This window comes from Pelobates fuscus, chromosome 6, assembly GCF_036172605.1.
Source record: "Pelobates fuscus isolate aPelFus1 chromosome 6, aPelFus1.pri, whole genome shotgun sequence".
NCBI classification, from domain to species: domain Eukaryota; kingdom Metazoa; phylum Chordata; class Amphibia; order Anura; family Pelobatidae; genus Pelobates; species Pelobates fuscus.
The window spans coordinates 275,241,669-275,264,066 of record NC_086322.1 but is presented as its reverse complement, the minus strand read 5'-3'; the positions used below and the strand labels follow the sequence as shown (position 1 = coordinate 275,264,066).

The window sequence follows — 22,398 nt, the reverse complement described above, 5'->3', positions numbered from 1 at the left end:
GGTTCCTGCTGCTCTTGCTCAGACAGGGTTTATTTATAGCCTCTATTTAAACGTAGTGGCTCCATTACAAACTGCAGTGTGTGAGCAGAATGCTTGATTACATAATGCCACTGCCATTCTACGTTAAGCTAATCGTGCCAATGTATTCTTTTTTTTTCCCCACCCTCAGCAATTTGTTCTGGCCATTGTTTGATGGGCGTATGAATTCATTACAAGAAGCAGATGGATGGTAGTATTCAAACTGCTTCCAGCAACCAACCAAATATTAGATAGATATTTTATTGTGCATTTTTGTTTTATTTTTTTAATTTTTAAAGTATTCTTTATTTAACCCTTTGATCAATGACAAGACAGAAAAATTATGTTATATAGGTAAAAATGCAAGGCAGACGGCTAATATTAGATGCAATGCGTAGCCACATTGTTTGGTTTGTGCAGAGTGCAGCAGTAGAATGCTGAAAACACACACATTAAACAATCTCAATTAGTCAGGACAAAATTTTAAAAGCAAGGATTCAGAGACTCCTAAAACTGAACATTTAGGATCTAGATATTTTAAAAGGCTATAATGGGGGATAGCACACAATCTACCGCTCTTAAGATTTTCATTGCTCTAATTAAGCCTGCTTAATCCTTATGCATAGGTTTACTAAATGCTCGTCTTGTTATGCTTTTGATACTTTAATGTTCCAACAAAAACCTGTAGCTTAGCAGTCACGCTTTAAAGTTGTTTACATTTGCCATCCATTAAGGGAGAAAACAATTAGCAGAAATTGCCACTGAGAGGCAGTACTGCTGCACAAAGCAATAATTAAAATGTATGATTAGAACAGTCTTTAAAATCAGTAATGTGCATAATTTAGCCTTTGTGACTGTATGGGAAGAATTGTAACGCTTCTAAAACAGAATGGTGGTCAAAGAAAATGATAACATATACGGTTGTACAGTATATTGATATAAGGAAACTAATGGGAAATAAAGGACTGGGGCACAAAAGCTCTGAAAAGCTATATATTTATACAGTTCTCCCATAATGCATTGCTAAATATGCAAATATAGTATTATCAATGCATGTAATTATTGAAAAAATAAATTCACATCTAAATATACAAACTTACGTGGTCTAAAATAAATACATAAATAAATGTATGAATAACATTAACATGGATAAATGGATTACAGGACAATAAATGACAACCACTCTGAAAGCTATAAAGCAGCAGTATGCCCTCAGCCTAGCCAACATTAGCATGGGAAGTGGGCTAAACCATGTGTTTGGATTTACATGGACTAATTAAATAAAAGGGAAAGGTGGAAACACCTCTGTGTGTGGGGGTAAATTACATGGTTTGTAATAATGCATTAGTAAGTAGGACCCACTGGAATTTTACCCTTGGACTGTGACCTCACCATTACACCTCGCTCTGTTCTGGTTGTCCTAGAGACTGTCCATGCCTTCCCTAGTTTTTCTTGGTGGTCTCCCACCATTTGGTTCCTGCCTACAACCCATCATGAACTAGGTATAAGTGAAAGGTAACCATGTGTATGTATTTAACAGCTATAACTATGCTACTTGTACATAGTACCATTCCCCATGTATTTGCATTGTATAACACGGTTTAAGTTCTCAAAGTGATTGACTAGACGAAAAGAAAATAAAGTTGTGGCAGTGGATGGTTGTCACATTCTGGATGTTTACAGGATATCTGCAATATGGAGTCATGAAATACCATACACCTTACTCCCTATAAATACACCTCTGTCTCCACCTAATAAACCACACGATACATTCCTGTTTAATGTTCATGGAAGATCTAAATATTGATCGGAATGCCACAATATTTAAATTCTATCCATGGGCCGAGACAGCTTACCACCACTCCACAGGACAAACATTGAAGGTCTCCAATATTGTAAAACTATGTAAGTACATACCAGAAAAACCACAAACGCCGAGCCACAACTAAAGGTTTGTATCATGGCTCTAAGAACAGGTGGACTGCGGCATTTGTTTGATCTAGTATGACCATACATATTGTTCCTTTTCACCTTTGGCCTCTTGCACATTTTTTGAACACGATACAAAAAGATAGCGAGGGCACTGAATGTTCCTAGAGATACTGTTATTATTATTATTGCCATTTATATAGCGCCAACAGATTCCGTAGCGCTTTACAATATTTTGAGAGGGGGGGGGATGTAACAATAAATAGGACAATTACAAGAAAACTTACAGGTACAATAGGTTGAAGAGGACCCTGCTCAAACGAGCTTACAGACTATAGTAAGCATAGTTTTCATAGTTGAAGAAACAGTTGTTACACTTCCTAGACAAGGCAGAAAAAGGAAGCAATCAATGGCTGCAACCAGATTTCTGAGAAGGCAGGTTGTGAAAAACCCGTTGGTTACTACAAAAAAAACCTGCAGCAAGACTGGGTGGCAACAGGAACTCATGTTTCAGGGAGCTCAGTAAGGCGCATACAAAACGCAGAAGGTTTCCATACCAGCACTCCAAGACATACACCACTACTGACCTAATGCACAAGAAAAGTCAGCTCTAATATGTTTAAAATCATATAGGTAAGCTACAGAAGGTATGAGCTTCTGTTCTTTGGAGTGATAAAGCAAAACAAACAACTTTTCGGCCAAATTTATCAGCGGCATGTTTGGAGGATGAAGAGTGAAACATATGCTGAAAAGAACACTCTGCCTACAGTTAACCATTGTGGTGGCTCGGTGATGCTCTGGGGCTGCTTTGCTTCCTCTGGCACTGGAAACCTGCAGCGTATGGAAGGCAAGATGGATTAATTGAAATATCACGAAATCCTAGGAGAAAACATCATGCCGTCTGTGAGGAAGCCGAAGCTTGGGTGTCATTGGACCTTCCAGCAAAACATGATCCCAAGCATAACTCAATTTCCACCAAGGTTTGGTTGTAGAAGTAGTCCTGAAAATGTTACAGTGGCCATCCAAGTCACATGACTTAAAACCTATAAAAAAAATCTCTGGTGGGATTTGAAAGAGGTGGTTGCATTGCGCAAAGCCAAGAATATTACTGAACTGGAGGCCATTGTTCATGACCAAGGGGCTAAGATTCCTCAGGAACGTTGCCACGAAGGGGTTGAATCATTTTGAGACTGAAGAAATGTTCATTGCAAACATCTGAAAGTCTGTAAATTTTGACAATAAACCTGATCTTCAATGGGGATTGAATAATTTGATTACAATTGTATATCTGGTATACTTTTGGGAGACATTCTCAAATCCCCACTTTTTAGTAAACTGAGACTTCTACACTCAGATAAGTTAGTTTTCAATTAGCACCATGGTTTACTGAGGGCTGTCATTGCAACAAACGTCAATAGTTAAGCAAATAAAATATGTTTTTGCCTGTTTAACTATTGTCTTACAAACACTAATTCTACAGAAATGGAAACATCCAAGGAAGAGTGATTGTGTCAAGGACAGCAATTGTTTCTAGAGCTACATAAGAAAGAGAGAGACCATGTTTTAGTAAAGAAATGCAGGTTGACGGTTTCCAAGAAAAGGCAAATTGATATGAATACCAGCTATCTGAATCAGACAAACACCAGGTTACGATACAGAAAACACAACCTTTCAGAAAAAACAAACAAAAAAAAAAACCAAAAACCTTGGGTATCCAGCATACTCACATACTTTATAAAGTTGGCAATAGTTTGTGAACTACCAAAATGTTTGGAAATTTTTGGAATTAATCATTTTACGAAAGGGCATAGGAATAGAACACAAAAGAAAAAATCTGCTACATCAAATGAAAACCGATCTCTACTATGTAAACAATGCGAATAAAAGGGTACATGGATGGCACACCGTGTAGGACAGTCAGAGTGAAAAGAAAATAAAGCCACCAAAAAACAGGTGCTCACTCGAAACCCCAGTCCTCATAAGGTCAATACATGATTCAAAAGTTAGGAAACAGAAGAGCACACACACAAAATGTATTGACTAAATACTAAAACTTACCATATAGTATATGAAATGACAAACAACCAAAAATATAAAATAAAAAATAGTCTATATACCCAAGAAAAAAAAAAATGAGGTCAGAACCTGAACACACTAACGGCTCAAATAGCCAAATACAAAGACGTATGAAACAAAAACAGAACACGAGTCACATACAAATAAATAGTAGTACCAATGTGAAAGAAAAGGAGTGTATACCAAACTAAAAGAACCCCGAGGTTTGGTATTCGCTGCTACTTACTATTATCAGTATGTAATTCATGTGCTGTTTTTGTTGAATTATACATTATGTATTTGGCTATTTGTGCTGTTAGACATCTGTAGTGTGTGGTAAGGTTCTGACCCAATTTTGTAAAAATATAGCATTTTTGTGTGTCATTAATCTAATAAATGTATGGTAAATTTTAGTAGGTATCCAATAAATATATTATTTTGTGTTGGTAGGGTGTGCTTCTCGTTTTTTTCAAAATTTTTATTCCAGTATGTGAACAAAAAACACTCTAGTACGGATGGGGCGGAGCCTAACTGTGAAGCGGAGAGGTCGCATGGCGCCGAAGCTCCGGAGAAAAAATTATAATTTAACTCACAACAGACCAGCAAAACCTTCCAAATTCGACACAAATACCGGCAAGAGCTAGCAGATCGGTTATGGGTCGCAAATCCAAAAAACCAAAGCCGGACCAGCAAGGACATAACCATGATATCGGGGCAATGTGGAGGCGAGCGCACGGAGCACCAGGGCCTAATATGGCCGCCCTAGCTGACACATACTCTGACTTATCAGATGAAACCTCACTGGAGGAGGACGAGCTAGTCATGCCGAAACCACAGGCTACCATGACCAAGCCCCAGGCCCCGGACGGGGCGCCGATCACAACATCGATATTAAAGTCCCTGCTGGCTAACCTACAGTCCACGTTACAAGGGGATATAGCCACCCTTCGGGTGGAGCTGCAAGGCATAAACTCGAGGCTGGGCGCCATGGAAGTCACCTCAGCAGCCCACAGCACGAGTATCACCTCCATACAGACGGAGATTGCGCACCTTCAAAAACAAAACGCAGACTTCGAACGGAGGTTCGCCGCTGTAGAAGATGAGCGCCGAGCAGCCAACATAAAAGTGAGGGGTCTACCCGATGACATACCGACCGAGGAACTACCGCACTACGCACGCAGGCTACTGGCTGAACTACTCTCACCGAAAGCTGCCAAAGCCATCCAACTAGACGGCACATTCAGGATCCCGAAACCGGCCAGAGCCCCAGTGACGGCCACACGCGACATGATAATTCGCTTCCAACACAGAAGGGACAGGGCCGCAACCCTAGCAGCGACCAGAAACCGTGAACAACTCACATTTGAGGGCCACGCCTTATCTTTCTTCGTGGACCTCACGGGAGGCACGTTGGCCTGGAGGGGGTCGTTAAAACCCTTCACCATGCTACTCAGACAGAGGGACATACCATACAGATGGCGTTCCAACCGCTCCCTCCTAATCCAGAGGGGCGAAGACAAGCATGTGGTTCACGATCTCCAAGGAGCACGGGACTTACTTCAGGCTTTGGGCCTACCACAGGACTCAATGCACAGCACGGCATCCCAGATGACCACGAGACCTCCACACAGATGGGACCCTGCACGGGCAACGACCTTTGTGCCACGACGACTCGGGCAGGAACCCTCTGAAGGAGCCGGCACCTAGAGACCCGGAATGACCTACGAACTGTTTCCATGACGTTATTGGGACAATGCCTAGTACATCGTTTAGTCATAATTGTTTGGCAGTTTGACTCACTATTTTGATTCCACCACTTACTCTACCTGTCTCAGCCTAATTTATATTATTTTCGTTTTTTTTATTTTCACAAACTGATCAACTGACACATGTTTTATTTCACCATGACGACCGCACATGCGGCCACCTCTCCGCTCTCATTATTTTTTGATACCACATTAGGCAACACTTAGGCCCCCCCCTGTCGGTCAAGAGGGCCCACGGGGTTACATGCGAGGGAATAGCAAAATGACAGATATATTTTTCACACGTAAACTAGCAATTTATGATGACAAGGCTTACATAGGACTGCTTGCACGACACGGCCGTACGCATTTAATACTATAAACACCGACCCAGGGTAGACAACACGCTGAGAATTTAGTCAGACCAATAACTAAACCTAACATCACTTAACGGTAAGAAGACTACTCCCTAGAGAGAAATACATGACCCTGACACGTAGCCCAAAGCTTGAGTCACCCCGCTACTTACTACAAAAACTAGCAAAAGATTACACAGCAAAGGGCACTTACCATAGGATAGGCGTATTGAGGCGCAGACATAGATAATTTGACTAGATTCGCATCTTAAGAATGCCACTCTTGACAACCCGGCAGAATGGGCGCAATCGCGCTAATATGTTGTACACGCATATCTTAACCAATCGAGCATTGTCTGCCTGTAAATATGTATTTTTGAGCGAGTCGACAATATATTATGTTTCACAATTTAAGCACGTCGAACCATTCGTGACTCAGCAAAATAGAAGAGTGTCACAACAGAACATTTACCACGTTCCTTAGTTTAACATTGTTCCTAGCGTGTTATACCTACTTAAAAAATAAAATGTGCAGTTTATCCATGCCATAACCATATATGTCGCTGAAATGCCTGTAACCGCTGATGTGGCGTTACAGTATACCATGTTTCGTAATACAATGCACAAGAAAAATAAAGAATTAAAAAAAAAAAAAAAACACTCTAGTACGGTTGAGAAACTGTAAAACAAATCCTGAACCAAATAAAGCACTTTGGTATAATACGAGACTGCAAACTGTGTCAATACACTGTGATTACCCAGGAGATTGACTGAACTTGCAACTTACAGGGAAAACTGCAAAACTTACAAACTTACAACGCATGCGTCTAAACGAGGTGGGACGCAGACGCTGTATAGCAAGCCTCGATTGGAACGCACGTGCGTTCCATCTCGATGAATTGCGGAAATGGCCGCCGACGTGTGAGACGCACGTGCGCCCGACCCCAATATGTCCCGGAAGTTATTTTTGACAATGGTTGGAACGCACGATGCGTTCCAAGTTAACAATTTACAGGAAGGAAACGTCTGATTGGCGGAGAGGGTCCGGCGGGAACCCCATAAAAAGGGAAACATTTGAAGTGAACTTTATCCAACTGAGGAAGCCTGATTGAGAGGCGAAACGCGTTTTGGACACTTGGACACCTTATTTTAGGACACTATTTAAAGACTTTAACTTTGTATTTATTTTATATTACTTTTGCACTTTAACCAGTTGTATTCTGGTAAAGCATATTTATTTTAAGCATTTTTTAAATAAATAAACCTACCTTTGAGCAGATATCTGAGTTTCCTGCTACTTCATTTCAAGACACCAAGCACAGGTGAAGAAGGACAACCAGGATTCTGGCAGCATATAGGTTTGGACAACCTTTGAATGGTCCAAAGGAGCATACAAAGAGAGTCATATGAGGGTATGACTCCAACATTGTGAGTGCAAGTACTATTTACTTCTCCCATTCTATGTTATTGTATAGACATACTACGCTATTTTGCATATACCCTTGTTTTACAGATTATCAAAGACTCAAGCGGTTCCACCTATTGTTTTGTATGTATACTATTGTTTTTATGGTGGTGTAGGGGATACCACATATTAGGTGTTTAGAGCTGCTTACTTGTTATCTTTCCCACGGAGTGTATCATTTTTCTTTTTACAACCTTTACATTGCATTCTGTGTGAGTGGGAGAACACCAATCAGGCTTTTTATTTATCATATGGCTATATGGAATTCAAAATGCCAGAGGAATAAAACAATATTTAATTATGGTGTTACTTTCATATCCCCATGTTTTTTTGGGGGGGTTTTGTTTTGTTAATAGAACCGACACATTACTTTTTATAAGGAGGGTTCGGTCAACTACAGCATTCATTAAATGTCCCTCACATTTTGGAACAAAATTTAAACCTTTTGTACAGTTTTTACCAAGAGGATAGTTAAAGATGTAGCTCATCTTTCTACTTATTTACTTTGACTGTACTGACATTTTCTCCTTTTATTTTGATGCCGTCCCCACCTCCCCAAAAAATCACTAGGCAGCCTAATATCTTTCGATTCTTAAAGGGACACTATAGTCACCTGAACAACTACAGCTTAATGTATTTGTTCAGGTGAGATCTATAGCTCCCTGCAGGCAATCTAATGTAAACACTATTTTCCGAGAAAATACAGTGTTTACATTGATTGATAGGAATACCTCCAGTGGCCGTCACTCAGACGGCCACCAGAGGGACTTCCTATCATGTAGGGCCCTTATTAAGATACTTATGACGTGTGCAGGAAAGAGAAGGCACTGTGTGCGCACCTTCTCTCTCCAGCCTGTCAGCAGAGGAGAGGGGGGGAGGGCAAAGACCGCGAGCTGAGCTGTCAGTCAGCTCAGCTCGCGCCCACTCGCTCAGGACTTCAGAGGGCGGCATGAATGCCGCCATATGAAGTATGTGTGGCGAAGCCGCGCATGCGCACAAGGGAGCAATGACGCTTCCAAATGGAAGTGTCTGATTGCTCCCTGCTCGCGCCCGCCTATTTCGGCATTTTGACGAAATAGGGGGTGCGGCTTGACGACGCTCCCGGCGCTGCAACGAGGTGAGTAAACTACTCTGCCTGGAGAGTCCCTTTAAGTGTTCCTACTCTATACCATCTTTACACTTAATTTCTAATCCACATTGCCTATTTCTATAGCTTTTTGTTTAGAACTATGGTGTTTGGAGAGTAGCATGTGAGAAAGTAGCTGCTACACATAATTCACTCCTTTTTCATGTATTGTTGATACACGTTCCTCACACTTCTAGATTATACTTGGAGCTTCCTGTACCCTTCTATTTATCCTCCAATAATAATGCTTTAATGAACTCTGATTAATTGCAAGTGACAGTTAATAAGCATAATTTAGTGTGTGTGTGTGTGTGTGTGTGTATGTATAATCTATATACACACAGAATTATGCTAATTAAATGTCACTTGCAGTTAATGAAAGTTCATTAGCGTATGTACAGAAGAAAACGCATCTTAAGCTAACCAATCAGTGCTTCAAGTCAGATTGCACTGCGTAGGAAAGCTTTGTAAGGTTTTCCCCACCCTGCAAGCTAGGTCGGCATGGATCCCACGCAGGGTGAAGATTGATGGTTTGTTTTTTGGGGGGAGGGAAGACTTTATTTTCATAGATCTATGCAACATTATGTCTTTATTTGGCCTTTCTTGGGGCCCTTCTTTGTTATTAATGGGTGGGTGCTGGGGAGGAGGAAAAAAGGTCAAGCCCCCTTATTATTTAGCCCGCCACCAATAGGGGGTGGCTGGGTGGTGAGGAGGGAAATGACGACAAAATGTCCACCCCCATTATTGTTTAGGATCTTACTTGAATAGCCCCCTTTCGAGGGTGTGGACACTATATATCCTTCAGTTATTTAACTAGGTGCCCCACCATGGGAGCATGGGGACCTGTGCCAGGTGCCCTTTTATCAAATTAGTGACTGGGCAGGAATAGCTACCCAGTCAATAGTATTTTCTTAGGACATGTTACTAGTAGACATGACCCTACTCACGGCACAGCGGGTAGGGGAAGGAGGGAGGATTTAATCGCTTTTATACCAATATGGGGTCACATTATCCCCCATAGGGTGAGAGCAGGCATGGGGAACTCTAAATCTTATAGAGAGTGAATGGGGACGGGGCTTTAAATATTACAAGGAGGGAGCATTATATACAATAACAAACAAACTAAGAATGAATAGCATGGATGGATTTCGAACAAGCAATTTGGTCTTCGTTTCATTCATTGTCATTTCTATTTGTTCATTCATACAAAAACTGCCAAATAGCCGAAATGTGGACGAAAACGTGATCGTCCGAAAACAAATAAAAGTCTAATGAATAGTCTTTCCAGGCTGTAAAGGAGATTGAGTTTTCTGATACAAATGTAGCAACCAGGAGAACGTGAAAATTTGAATAAGAGTCACTATACCGCTCCAAAAAATAAATGAAGAAAATACATGGACCATATGGTGGGGTCCTTTAACTTAACACTAACCAAAATCAAACTGTTAAAACTCCAAAGTACAACAACTCTGAATCACAGGAAAAGGGTGTAGTACAAAACAGAGTACCTTGCAATGCCTCTTCGGAGAGATTTAGAAGTGCAATGAATAGTAAAAATAAAACTGAAGCTGCAGAAACATTGTGTGAAGTCAATATAATTCATTAAAAATGTGGGTTTATTTTGCCCATTGCTTCCCTTTAATGAACACACATCAGCAAAAAGGTATGAGGAGGTGCAAAGAGCAGTGAAAAAAATAGCTGCATTATCCCGTGCCAGATTTGACATTAACTATAAACTACTACCTCGGAGTACCACACTGTTCAAAGAACACAATTTAAGCCTACCTGCAGCCTAGCAATAAGTAAATATCTAAAATAAAATTGTGGGTTGCAGGAAGGACTGATGACGAAAAAAGCACTTAACATTAAGGAAATGACACAAATCAAATACGGTTTACTCTGAATACTATGGGAATATTCCTCAAATTTAACAAGTCAGGCTCGAAAAGGACAACAGAAAAGAACAAATAATTAAATGTAACTGAATGTTCTACTTCTTGACAGGAGTCAGTCAATTTATTAAAATTGGTTTGCGTGTGTCCCTTTTTAAGACACCAAGAAATCCAACTGACCCAAAGTAAACCAGTTTCTGGATGCCTAATGCCCAAAACATATAAAAGGGAATGTGAATGTAATGGTTTAAAAATAAATACAATATTGGGGGTTAACACAGCTCAATATCCACATTTAAAAAAAAAAAAAAATCATAGTAGGATTAAAAAGCAGTACAATATAACCAAATACTTTTTCAGGCAGGATTGGGATGTATGGAGAAGAAAAAAAAAAGTTCTGTGGTGTTGAATAAACTGCCACTTTTGACCAGGTCACCATGTGTTTTAATATGTAGGGTATATGCGCATTTTTAGGTATTTGCATTCAATGCGTTTAAGTTGAAGTTTCCACCCCTCCATTGTTACATTTTACAGACTTGTCCACTTACTTCAGGCAATCATCCATTTTCTTTAAATATTACACTCACCAAGTTTCCACCTTTAATATATGGTCTCCCGCCCGCCCCCCTTTCTTCTAAATACCTATACACACACACAGATATATATAGAGATCTCTCTCTCTCACTCTCTCTCTCTCTCTCTCTCTCTCTCAACAATGATCAAACTAGGTGCAGTATGGGTAATGTAGTAGGCAAGGACAATCCGGAAGTGACGTGATGGAATAAGGACGAGCGTGACTCCCTGGTTCAGCGCTCAATTGAGAGGGAGGATCTACAGACAACAAGCAAATGAACGGCTAACAAGCGGAATTACCCCCCCTGGACAAGTGAGGAAGAAGAAGGAACTCTTAAACATTTAAACGGAAACCGGTAAATCATGTGTCCACACCAATTATAAAAGCCCTCACACATACAAAGGACTTTTTAAATTTTATTATTTTGTTGTAATACTTTTTAATTTACTTGCTTTTATTGGCAAAGTCCTTAACTCTATTATTACCCCGGTTGCAGCAGGGAGTGTCACCCTAAAAAACTGACACTAGGCGAAATGTTTTGGAGCCAGTTATCCAACAGGCTCCAAGCAAGTTGAGCAGGAACTTACTATAAGTCTATATCGATCTGTAAAATACAAGCTACACCTAGATTGTTTTCTCTTTTATGCTTCTGTCTACATATACCTATTGGGGGAGAATATCCTGAAGCTTCTTTACAGTTAAGAAGAAGGTTGTTGCGCCATCTAAAATGCCCAGACGTCCTTTTGTTTAGAGCCTATACCAACAAAAGGCTCTGATAAATGTGACATTTTACGTACACTCACCTCAATTTATATATTTCTATTCTGTAATTTATTCAAAACAATATTGCACTATTTGTGTGTATTTATTTTTTCCCTTCAGATTAGAGGCAGTGCTTTACGACTGGGATTTAATCACCTGGAGGGAAAAAACAGGCAGGCAATCTCCAATTAAAAAAAAAGGACCTCCCCCAATTAACCTTTGGCCTTATAAATTGCTTCCAATCCAAGACATCCCCAGTTCTTTGCCTGCTTCCGGCAGGGGAGGGTGTCAGGTCAGGTTTTCTCCTAGAAGTATGGTGAGAGGGATGAGGCTCTGGAGGCTCTACTTCTTTTAAATACATTTTTCAGAGACCAGCCAGGGTTAACACTCCAGACGGCTGTATCTCCCCGGGTTGTATTAATTCCGTCTATACCGAGCCAGGTGCCGGGCAGACGATGGTGCGCTTTTGGGCACTAGCTGGGAAGTCCTGGCAGTGGAACACTCGTACAGGTTGTGTTTATTTCCACCGTGGAATCGCGAATACATTTTTAAAGAACGGTGAAACAGCTACTTGCCACCAAGGGAGGAATCCATTTTAGAGCAGTTTAATACTAAATAATAGTCTAACAAAGTGCTGTCCCTTCTGAAGGTGTGGCCAACCCAGAGATTACTTGTAGTCATACCATCAATTGGAGCTCCGAAAGGCTTAAACAGTGAGGTGACACTCTTGTCCAATCACAGCTTCCTATTGCTGCTCAGGTTAATATTTCCTCAAAAAAAAAAAAAAAAAAAAAAATCTATTGGGGTGGCAGCAAGAAAAGTTATAACAGTATGTGGTAGACACATACATAGTCCACCAGCAATTAATACTGATTAGGTTGGCTTTAGAGACTCAGACATGCCCCAAAATAATACAGTTTGTCAGACAGAGGTAGACTGCCATCTAGTAATTTAACAATTTCCTCTACCATAATTGCTAAATATACTAAATGGCAGTGAATTGAGCAGTGAAACTTCAGAGGCGTAATTTATACACCAAAACTGCTTCGTTAAGCTAAAGTTGTTTTGATGACTATAGTGTCCATTTAAAAAAGATACATATGAGAATTTTTTTAGAAAAGATTCTGCCTAATAACAGTTACACTTTAGAAGGCATATGCCGCTTGTAAAGTTTTAGCTGCCCAATAAAGTCCTATGAACTCATTGTTCGGTTAAAAAAAAAAAAAAATAAAGATTTTTAGAGAGCACTACATCATATTTCTAGTAAAGAGATTATTTGACTAAACTGTTAAGTTCCAAAACCATGGGAGTGTTCCCTTTATGGACATGCAAGTTTACATCACAGGTTCTTTTTTTAATTTTATTTTTATTTCAGACTTGTACCTGCCCTGCATACGTTTGGTATTGCTTATGTAGTTTGGGCCTTGGTACAATGTCATCATCAATACATCTTGATGATCTATTGGTCTTGCTAATCCTTCCCACCCGGATCCCCCCCCTAATCTCTATGTTAATTCTTAATATAAGTTAATATAAGTTTTTTGTCTATCCACTTTGAGCCGCCTCTTATATCCTATGTAGTTTCAATGTTTTATTATTCTGTTTATCTGCCCAGTTTAGTGTTATATTATCAATAATCTTCTTACATCACAGGTTCTTAACCCGTGGTACACGCTAGGAATGCACCAGGAGCTGGCCAGCTGGGAGCCAAGGCAAAGTAGGCACCTGCTTACTCAGAATGGAATGCAGAAAGAAGGCTGGCAGCTTGTGGTGATGCCGGGTTGTGATGTCACTCCGGCCCTGGCATCACTAAACAACGCACAAGGAAGCAGCCAAACTAGAATTCAGGAAAAGGATCCAGCTATCCCAATAGTAGAAAGGTTGAGAGAAATAAAATGAATACTTCAAAATCATAGTTTGTGAATGTCTATCAGTGAGTGTCACTCAATGTCCTCGGTATGCAATTGTATGTGTGTGTCATTGTTCTGTGTGTATTGTATTTAAAATTTTTGTGACTTTTATACTTCAGATTAATATTTCATACACAATATTTACATTATGTCATTAATTGTAAAAATATATACACTATCTTTAAATCAGGCTTGTTTTCCCCAATATGGGATTAACTTAAATATCTGTGTCTACACAATTCATATGAAATGTAAATCTCTTCCTGAAAAATGTTCTAGTATGCACCTAAAACTCCTCCTGATTGTTTAATAGTCTATGGTGACAAACGTTTGCTGCATTTAGAGGTAAGGAAAAATGTTCGATCATAGACTTATGATGTGTACCAAATAGTGGACATTTTTATATAATTATAAACATAATTGTGTATAGTGAATAGATAACAGTGTTATTGTATAAGGCACACAAACACACAGGCTGTAGTCCCGACATGTTTAGCATTGGCACAATAAGAAATAGACTCAACTGTTCTAGAATCTTCAGTGATTTACAAGGAAAGGTGAAAATATCCCACAGCACATGCAGCCCTGTGGTATCAGAAGATTTGCAAAGTACTAAGGCCAAACTGCTCGTATGGGAGTTAATGGGTTAACAGAAAGGCTATTTGGCTAGGGAGGAAAGTCATTGTGAATCAAATGTGGAGGAAGAAGGATGGCCTGGGGGTGATGAAAATGGCAACCACACAAGCATGAAGACTGCAGGCGCCATCAACAAACCTCTACTGCCCCGGAATTTCAATGAGTACAGGGACTCTGTCCCTTGCGGTGTCAAAGGGAGGCAAAGGGAGGCAAGTCGGACTGAAAGCAGAGAAGACTCACAAAGCATGTTAAAAGATGCAGATACTAACCTTTGGTTTTTTGTTCAGCAGCCTGAAAAAGAAGAAGAAAAGAAAATGTAAATGCCAAAAACATTCCATGAGAGGAAAAAGTCAGAGCAGATTACAAAAGAAGATACCTGTATTTTATCAACACTCCTGTGAAAGGCATGTGAACATTTCTTAACTAGATCGAAAACACTACTGTATTAATTAAAATGACACTGGCTGTAGTAGACCTACACTTTATTTAATACTTTCCATATAAAAAGCAATAAATCACTTAGATGCTGAGTAATTACTCTGTTCCAGGATCAGCAGCTCTTCTGAAGTATACAGGAGGACATGGTACAGTCCACCACATTTTGTTTCCCTACAGTAAAATTAGAGGTTCCCAAGTTCAGGGCAAAATCGCCACCACTGCATGATAACATCTCATGCAATGAGGAAGTGCCAAGAAGTTGGCAGGAGAATCTATACTTTCAAACGAAGGCTTTGCAGTCCCCTGAAGATGCAAATGATCATTATAAAAAAGTGACCTCCTACGATATCAACTATCAGGGTGGTATTATATGGAGGGCTCTTGAAATCACTTTGTTTTATCTTAGAAGGGCATGAGAACACTCAAAATAAAGTAGGGATTCTATTTTGAACTAAAGGTGCAGTGTGTGTGCAATAAACGAAGATAGCTTTAGCACATGGGTGTGAAATAGTGTATTGGCCAAGTAGTTAAACCATAAAGGGAGGGGAGAGAGAAAAAGTAAAAATGGAAAAAAAAAAAAAAATTGAAAATCATGCATTTGCTGCAAAAGTCACAATGACTGCATCATCTACAACAGGCATGCACAACCTGGGCCCCTCAGATGTTTTAAACTATAACTCCCATGATTCCCTGGCTGTTTCATTAAATTAATCATAAACATTTTAGTTCAAAACATCTGGGGGGCTGCAGGTTGTGCAGACATGAGCGTGAACCTTCTCCAAAACAGGAAGTGACTAGCAACTATGATGCTCATCTGACTTTCAATAGCACAAATGATCTTTCAGTAGGTTTGGACATTTGGGAGTTCAAACGCAAAATACCAGCTTTTCACTGAGAATGCATAACAGATTAACTATCGTCTAAAAACCTCAGTCATGACATCATGCACAGACATATATTTTTGTAGCAAAAGGGAGAAACACTGAGGGGAAGGAGTGGCACAAAAGGACAGGCTTATGGAACAAGACTGAAAAATACCAAAACTTTACTAAAACTTAACCCCCAGACGAGGTGAGAGGTCGCATGTTGTAAGCGCTCCGATGCTAACCACTAAATAAACAGCAAATTGGGCTTGTACTCGACGATATCTGGGACACCATGGGGAAGAGAGCTAAGAAGCTGAAAATGCACTCAGGGGAGAGAGCCCGAGATATAGGAGACGTTAAAACTGAGGCCTAGATCTAAGATGGTGGACCTGCCAGGATTCTGGCACTCTTCCTCCTCCGAGAAAATCATGGACGCACCAGACAAAAATCACAGAAGCCACTGACCCTACTGAATTCCTGCAGGAGGGAGACCTGGAGGCCCCAGCTTCTAAGGGAGATTTCCTGCATTTTATGAAAAATATCCTTCTTTCATGCGGACATGGCGATAATGCATGAGGAGTTGGTGGCTGTCACAGAGAGGGTAAAAGCGACAGAGGAAGATTTCTCCTGCATAACACATCACACAACTTCAGGCCTCTCACAAGGCCCTGCAGGCTAGAGTGGATTCTCTAGATGACACACGCCGGTGCAACAATCTAAGTGTGAGGCATAGATGAGAAACGTTGACAAAGAATTGCCGTGTTTCCTCCGGCGCCTACTTTCTCACATAATGCTCTCACGTCAAGCCAAGAACATAGCAGTGGAAGGCATCTACCGATTCACCAAATCAGCAAAGGCTCCAGTGACGGCCTCCTAATCCATTTCCAGTCAGTCCGGGATAAAATGTCAGTAATGGGGCGCGCAATTCCAGAGCAACCATGCAATTTGAGACGCTGCAACTCACCTTCCTGCAGGATCCCTAGACTGGAGACGTTCAGTTCGACAGGTCACTCAGTCCCTGCGGGAGGCAGACATACGATACAAATGGGGCCTGGCTCACATCCTCACAGCCACCAAAGGTGGCACAGTTTACCGCCTCACCATACAAACAAATACTGACTCCTTCCTGTGAGCCCTGGGCCTTACACAGCGTCCTGACAATCCCCCTGCAGCTGGCTGCTCCTGGGACGTACAGAACATCGTACCCTTTGTACCGTGTGCCACACTTGAGACCTTCTGAGTAAGCTGCGGTATTCTTTGAAGATGCAGTGCTGCCTGGAGAGAGCGCCCTGGAACTGAGGGATGACTATAGACCCAAATTTACTTCCCTTATGGTTCTCTTATGTTTCTGAATTTTTAACTTTCTACCCTTTTTCTAGCATCTCTCTCCACTTGCAACACCTCAGGACCTAACACAAGCTCTTATAAACACATACACCCCCCCACCACCACCACCACCACTTGGTGCTCATGGGTCATGGAGTACAGTATTCACCCCTATGTCTCAGGCCGTTAACACCCACAATGCTGAGAAAAGGTCTTTCTGTGTCAATTTATACCTTACCCCATAGCACACGTAAAGTTGGCATATCCCATTATGCCAACAAGACCCAGCTTGGCTACGGACTACAGGTGACTACACTCGCACTGCATTAGCCCCACACTTTGCCTACTTGACCCCTCGCTTCACACACGTGAACAGGGACAGTCATCCAGTATGCTTCCAGTCCTTTTATAACTTGTATTACATAAAATTCTCATGCTTGTGGTCTACCATTCTTCAATAGCAGAGTACAGTATTATGTGACAACCGAAGTGTAATTTGCTTTGCTATTGTATGTTCGACATGTTGGAATGTGTCAAAAAAAAAGATTTTTTTTTTTTTTTTTTTTTTTAAGCATACATAATTAACCTAATATGTGGGTGTTTGGAGTGCCCCTTAAAAGGATGGACTGGCAAACAAAAAAACTAAACAAAAAAAAAAACATGCAGGGGCACTATGCATAAATAAAGTTTCACTATGTGACAGTACAATTGGAAAATGTAAACACAAAAAAATAAACAACCTTTTTCTGAGCACTTTCCTTCTTCTTCTTTTCTTCCTGCTTTTTCTTTTTCTTTTCTTCCATCAAATGTTCCTCTTTTTGAATTTCCTCTTCCTTCTCCCTAATAACAGAAACAAGGATAATTTAATTATGACTGGTTTCACTGGAAAGTAACAGGAGATAGAAATAGGAGGTGATTCAAAAAGCACAAAGCAGTACCAAAGTAGTTAGTTTCCTCAAGTAAATAGTTAATCTCCTCTGGTATTCACCAATTTAAAAAAAAAACTGCCAATTACTATTGAAATCTGCACTTTTTGGAAAGTGCTCCTAGATGTACAGAGCAGTACTTTAAATAGAGTACATACCACATAATTCTGTACCCTTGATGCGTAAGAAGCAATTTGCTACAGATTTGCAAATAAAAATATGACTAATATTAGACATGCTTTCAATAATCAATATGAGGAAGAATCACTTGCAACAAATAAATGTAGCCAGATATCCAGATTTTGTTCTGCGCCAATTGGTTCAATCATTTATGGGTCCTTGATATACTAGTCATAACATTTCAAAGGACCACTATAGGCACCCAGACCACTTCAGCTCAATTAAGTGGTCTGGGTGCCAGGTCCATCTAGGATTAACCCTGCCTGCTGTAAACATAGCAGTTTCACTAACTGCTACGTTTACAATGAGGGTTGCACAGCCTATACGGGAGTCACAGGGCCCATGTCAGTCGATCCCCATCAGTGGCAAGGCTTGCTTAGGAGGTACAGAATACAGGTAAGCAGCTCCAGGTCTGCCTGGAAGCCAGCATCCAAAGTCCACAGACTTTTTGCACATGTGCTAATAGCGCAATGACAGCCACTTGGGCAGTGACCACCTATGTAAAAAAAAAAAAAAAAAAAAAAAAAGTGTATGAGCAATGCATTATAGCTGCCAATGAGGTGGTTTTTGAGTGAGCGTTTCTTCAGGTTGAGTCTACAAGGTCGATTACATGTGCAAACAAATTGTATAAAATAAGACCAATGTAAAGAAAACTAACTAACCCACTCATGGATCAGTTAATATTTGCATGGTGACAGCTGCAATTTAGGTAAAATGACATAAGGTATGTCATAATAAAGACAAAAAGGAATTGGGAACACACCCGAAACATGCATTATGCAGGAATGGTGCTGCTGTAGTGAGCAAAAATTATACTGAATACAGATTAAGGAACAGTGCACACATAAAAATACATTTTGAAATCTTATAAGGCTACTTAAAAAATCACCTCTCAGCAAACAAGCATGGGGATTCAGATCCACCATATGGCCATATTTTATTAAGCCCACCACTACTTCACAGTACTCCAATATCGGTGGGTCCTACACCAGTTCCAACACTGGAGACGAACCTATAACATTTTTAATGTGATGCCTAGTTTTCATGCATATTCAAGATTTATCAATGTATATCACAACACAGTGTAGACATTGCAAATGAGAAAGAGAAACAGAAAAACTGGGGGAGATCTGTTAACTATTTTTGGTCTCTAATCTGTTTGCAAGGATGAAGTTATCCCATTAAAGGACCACTATAGGCACCCAGACCACTTCAGCTCAATGAAGTGGTCTGGTTGCCAGGTCAATCTAGGATTAACCCTGCAGCTGTAAACATAGCAGTTTCAGAAAAAATTGCTATGTTTATTTTAGGGTTAATCCAGCCTCTAGTGGCTGTCTTATTGACAGCCGCTAGAGGCGCTTCTCACTGTGATTTTCACAGTGAGAAGACGCCAGCGTCCATAAGAAAGCATTGAGAATGCATTCCTATGGACTGGCTGAATTTGCGCGCAGCTCTTGCCGTGCATGCGCATTCAGCCGATGACGACCGAAGGAGGAGGAGAGTCTCCAGTGCCGAGGGAGCCCGGCGCTGGAGAAAGGTGAGTGTTTAACCCCTTTCAGCCCGATGGGAGTGGGAACCTGAGGGCACTATCGTGCCAGGAAAACAAGTTTCTTTTCCTGGCACTATAGTGGTGCTTTAATGGGGTATCCCAGCCCCAGTATCAGATATTTTTGCATTACTCCGGCAGTCCCATACACCTGTATCAGGTGGTGCCTAATGAAGCCAAATGCAAAGAGGATGACAGCCTAAATGGTTACCTACAGCCTCACTTCTTGTACCTAGCATATTGTTCCTAAAGAAAAGTGATGCAGATTTAAATACCCACATGGTGACTCTTCAAGACAGAGTAAAGGCATGTGATCTTAGGTTCAGTGTAAATACTCCAGGCCATTCTAAATTTGGAGTTAACCCATTACGTATGGCAGTTTCTTTCTACTTTATTGTCCTCTAAAAACACAAACATACTGTTAGCTGCTTCCGCTTACCTAAGACTCCCTTGGAGGCTCCAAGGTATATTCAATGTTACTAAACTGTTACAAGACAACGATATCACCTACAAGTGGTGTCCTTATCGACTGCTAGTGGATTAAAATGGGCGAGACATTCTCTCAACAACAACTTGAGGGCGGAGGCTCCTACTTTTCTATGGCTGTTGAGATTATCAGTGGAATCTCTACCATATCACGGATGACATTTGTGGATAGTCAACTCCATTTATTCGTTTGACCCAGGAACTGATCCATCGGAGACGAATGAATCCCCAGCCTAAGACGGTTCCCCATTCTTGTTTTGTATTGTTCTAATTTTTTTGACCTGGCTCCATAGGCTATTGCTCTATCTGTATATCTTTCTTGAGAAGCTATTGACATTTATCAGGTAAACTATGGCAGCTTTTCAATCTTACATTTTATTACTGGAGTGCTTATCTGCATATTTGTGCATCTGATCTCTATTTTTTAGAAAATGAGGCATCAACCATTTTTGTATAGTTAAGTGATTGCTTAAATTACATTGACTTATGCCTACTCCGTAAGTTATGGATCTAAAAATAAATAATGACTGACCAGTGTTCTTTTTCAGAACACTTCTGGGTCAAAAGTATTGATAAACCTGTAAAAAGGCAAAATAAAGGATATTGCACTGAAAAAATATTCCCTCGTGCAATACATGTGCTGCAAGCAGCATCTCTTGTTTGAAGCTACTCTGTCACCAAATACTAACTTAATCTAATCTGCTTCTATATAGATTCCTGTATCTAAAACTCTATGGTTTCCTGAGAGCGTGAGTTTTCATATAACACAGAAAGAAAACAGGGACTACGGTTCCATGTATAGCAATCATGGTGACAGAACCTTCAAGCAATGTTCTGTTTAAATTGCCAATCAATTTCATCAGTAAAATAAATCCCACCAAAGGAAACCGCAGACACTGCAGGAGAGCAAAGTGAATGCGTCCAGATATTGAAATCTGGGACAAGGAAGAAGAGATATTAAAAATAAAAGGCAAGTGTCACGGTGCAGAGTATAAACATTAGGGAGCCCGGCGCTGGAGAAAGGTAAGAATTTAACCCCTTCAGCCTGGCGAGAGGGGGACCCAAAGTGCCTATAGTGTCATTTTCCTGGCACTATAGTGGTCCTTTAATACGCAATCAACAATTGATATAGAATTTCTTTAAAAATAATAATAAAGATAAATCCAAATGTACCTCTACATAATTATGGACTATTTACTCCAATCAATTACATTCAAATCTGATTAATGAAGGCATAGCTACTTTTTACAGAACACCTAACAATAATTAGCTAGGATAAGCAACAGAAGCCATGTACTGGGATAACACATTCAGTGTACGATCTTTAGAATTCACTGCTGCCAGGAAAGAAACCCTTAAAGGATGTCCTCTTCAGGGGAACACTACATATGTATATATAAACACCACGGACAAAAAATCCTTAAGGGGGAGGTAATAAAATAGAACAGAAGATCTAGTTTGTAATGAACAAATAAAAATACAACATATACACCATACATACTCTACATATATGAAAACCAACTTTAAGTGGCTGGTTGTAGGGAATCGACGGATATTTATTTTTTAGAGCCAATAGCGATAATCTGTGAACTTTCAGGCCGATAGCTTACCGATATTCTGTACATTTACCATTTTGAAAAAAATTAAACTATTTCTAAAGGTAAATGCGCAAAATATACATGCCACATGTAGTAGATGCAGTGTGTTTAGACAGGGGAGCTGTGTGTGTGTGTAGTGGATGCAGTGTGTTTAGACAGGGGAGCTGTGTGTGTGTGTAGTGGATGCAGTGTGTGTAATGAATGCAGAGTGTGTGTGTGTGTGTGTAATCAATGCAGAGTGTGTGTGTGTGTGTGTGTGTAATGAATGCAGAGTGTGTGTGTGTGTAATGAATGCAGAGTGTGTGTGTGTGTGTGTGTGTAATGAATGCAGAGTGTGTGTGTGTGTGTGTGTGTGTGTGTGTGTGTAATGAATGCAGAGTGTGTGTGTGTGTGTGTGTGTGTGTAATGAATGCAGAGTGTGTGTGTGTGTGTGTGTAATGAATGCAGAGTGTGTGTGTGTGTGTGTGTGTGTAATGAATGCAGAGTGTGTGTGTGTGTGTGTGTGTGTGTGTGTGTGTGTAATGAATGCAGAGTGTGTGTGTGTGTGTGTGTGTGTAATGAATG

The 22,398-nt window shown here is 40.4% G+C and overlaps 1 protein-coding gene across 2 annotated transcripts in view; it reads right to left on the bottom strand.

Annotated features, from left to right (window-relative positions):
* The window catches only part of TNRC6C (trinucleotide repeat containing adaptor 6C), a 198,931-nt gene that overhangs the window by 91,464 nt on the left and 85,069 nt on the right, over positions 1-22,398 (bottom strand). For both annotated transcript variants that reach the window (XM_063459181.1, XM_063459182.1), the window contains exons 2-3: positions 17,839-17,938; positions 14,738-14,759 (exon numbers count right to left, since the gene is read on the bottom strand). In XM_063459181.1, coding sequence (XP_063315251.1) covers positions 14,738-14,759; positions 17,839-17,901 — 85 coding nt within the window. In that variant the 5' untranslated portion in view covers positions 17,902-17,938. The remainder of the gene's footprint in view (positions 1-14,737; positions 14,760-17,838; positions 17,939-22,398) is intronic.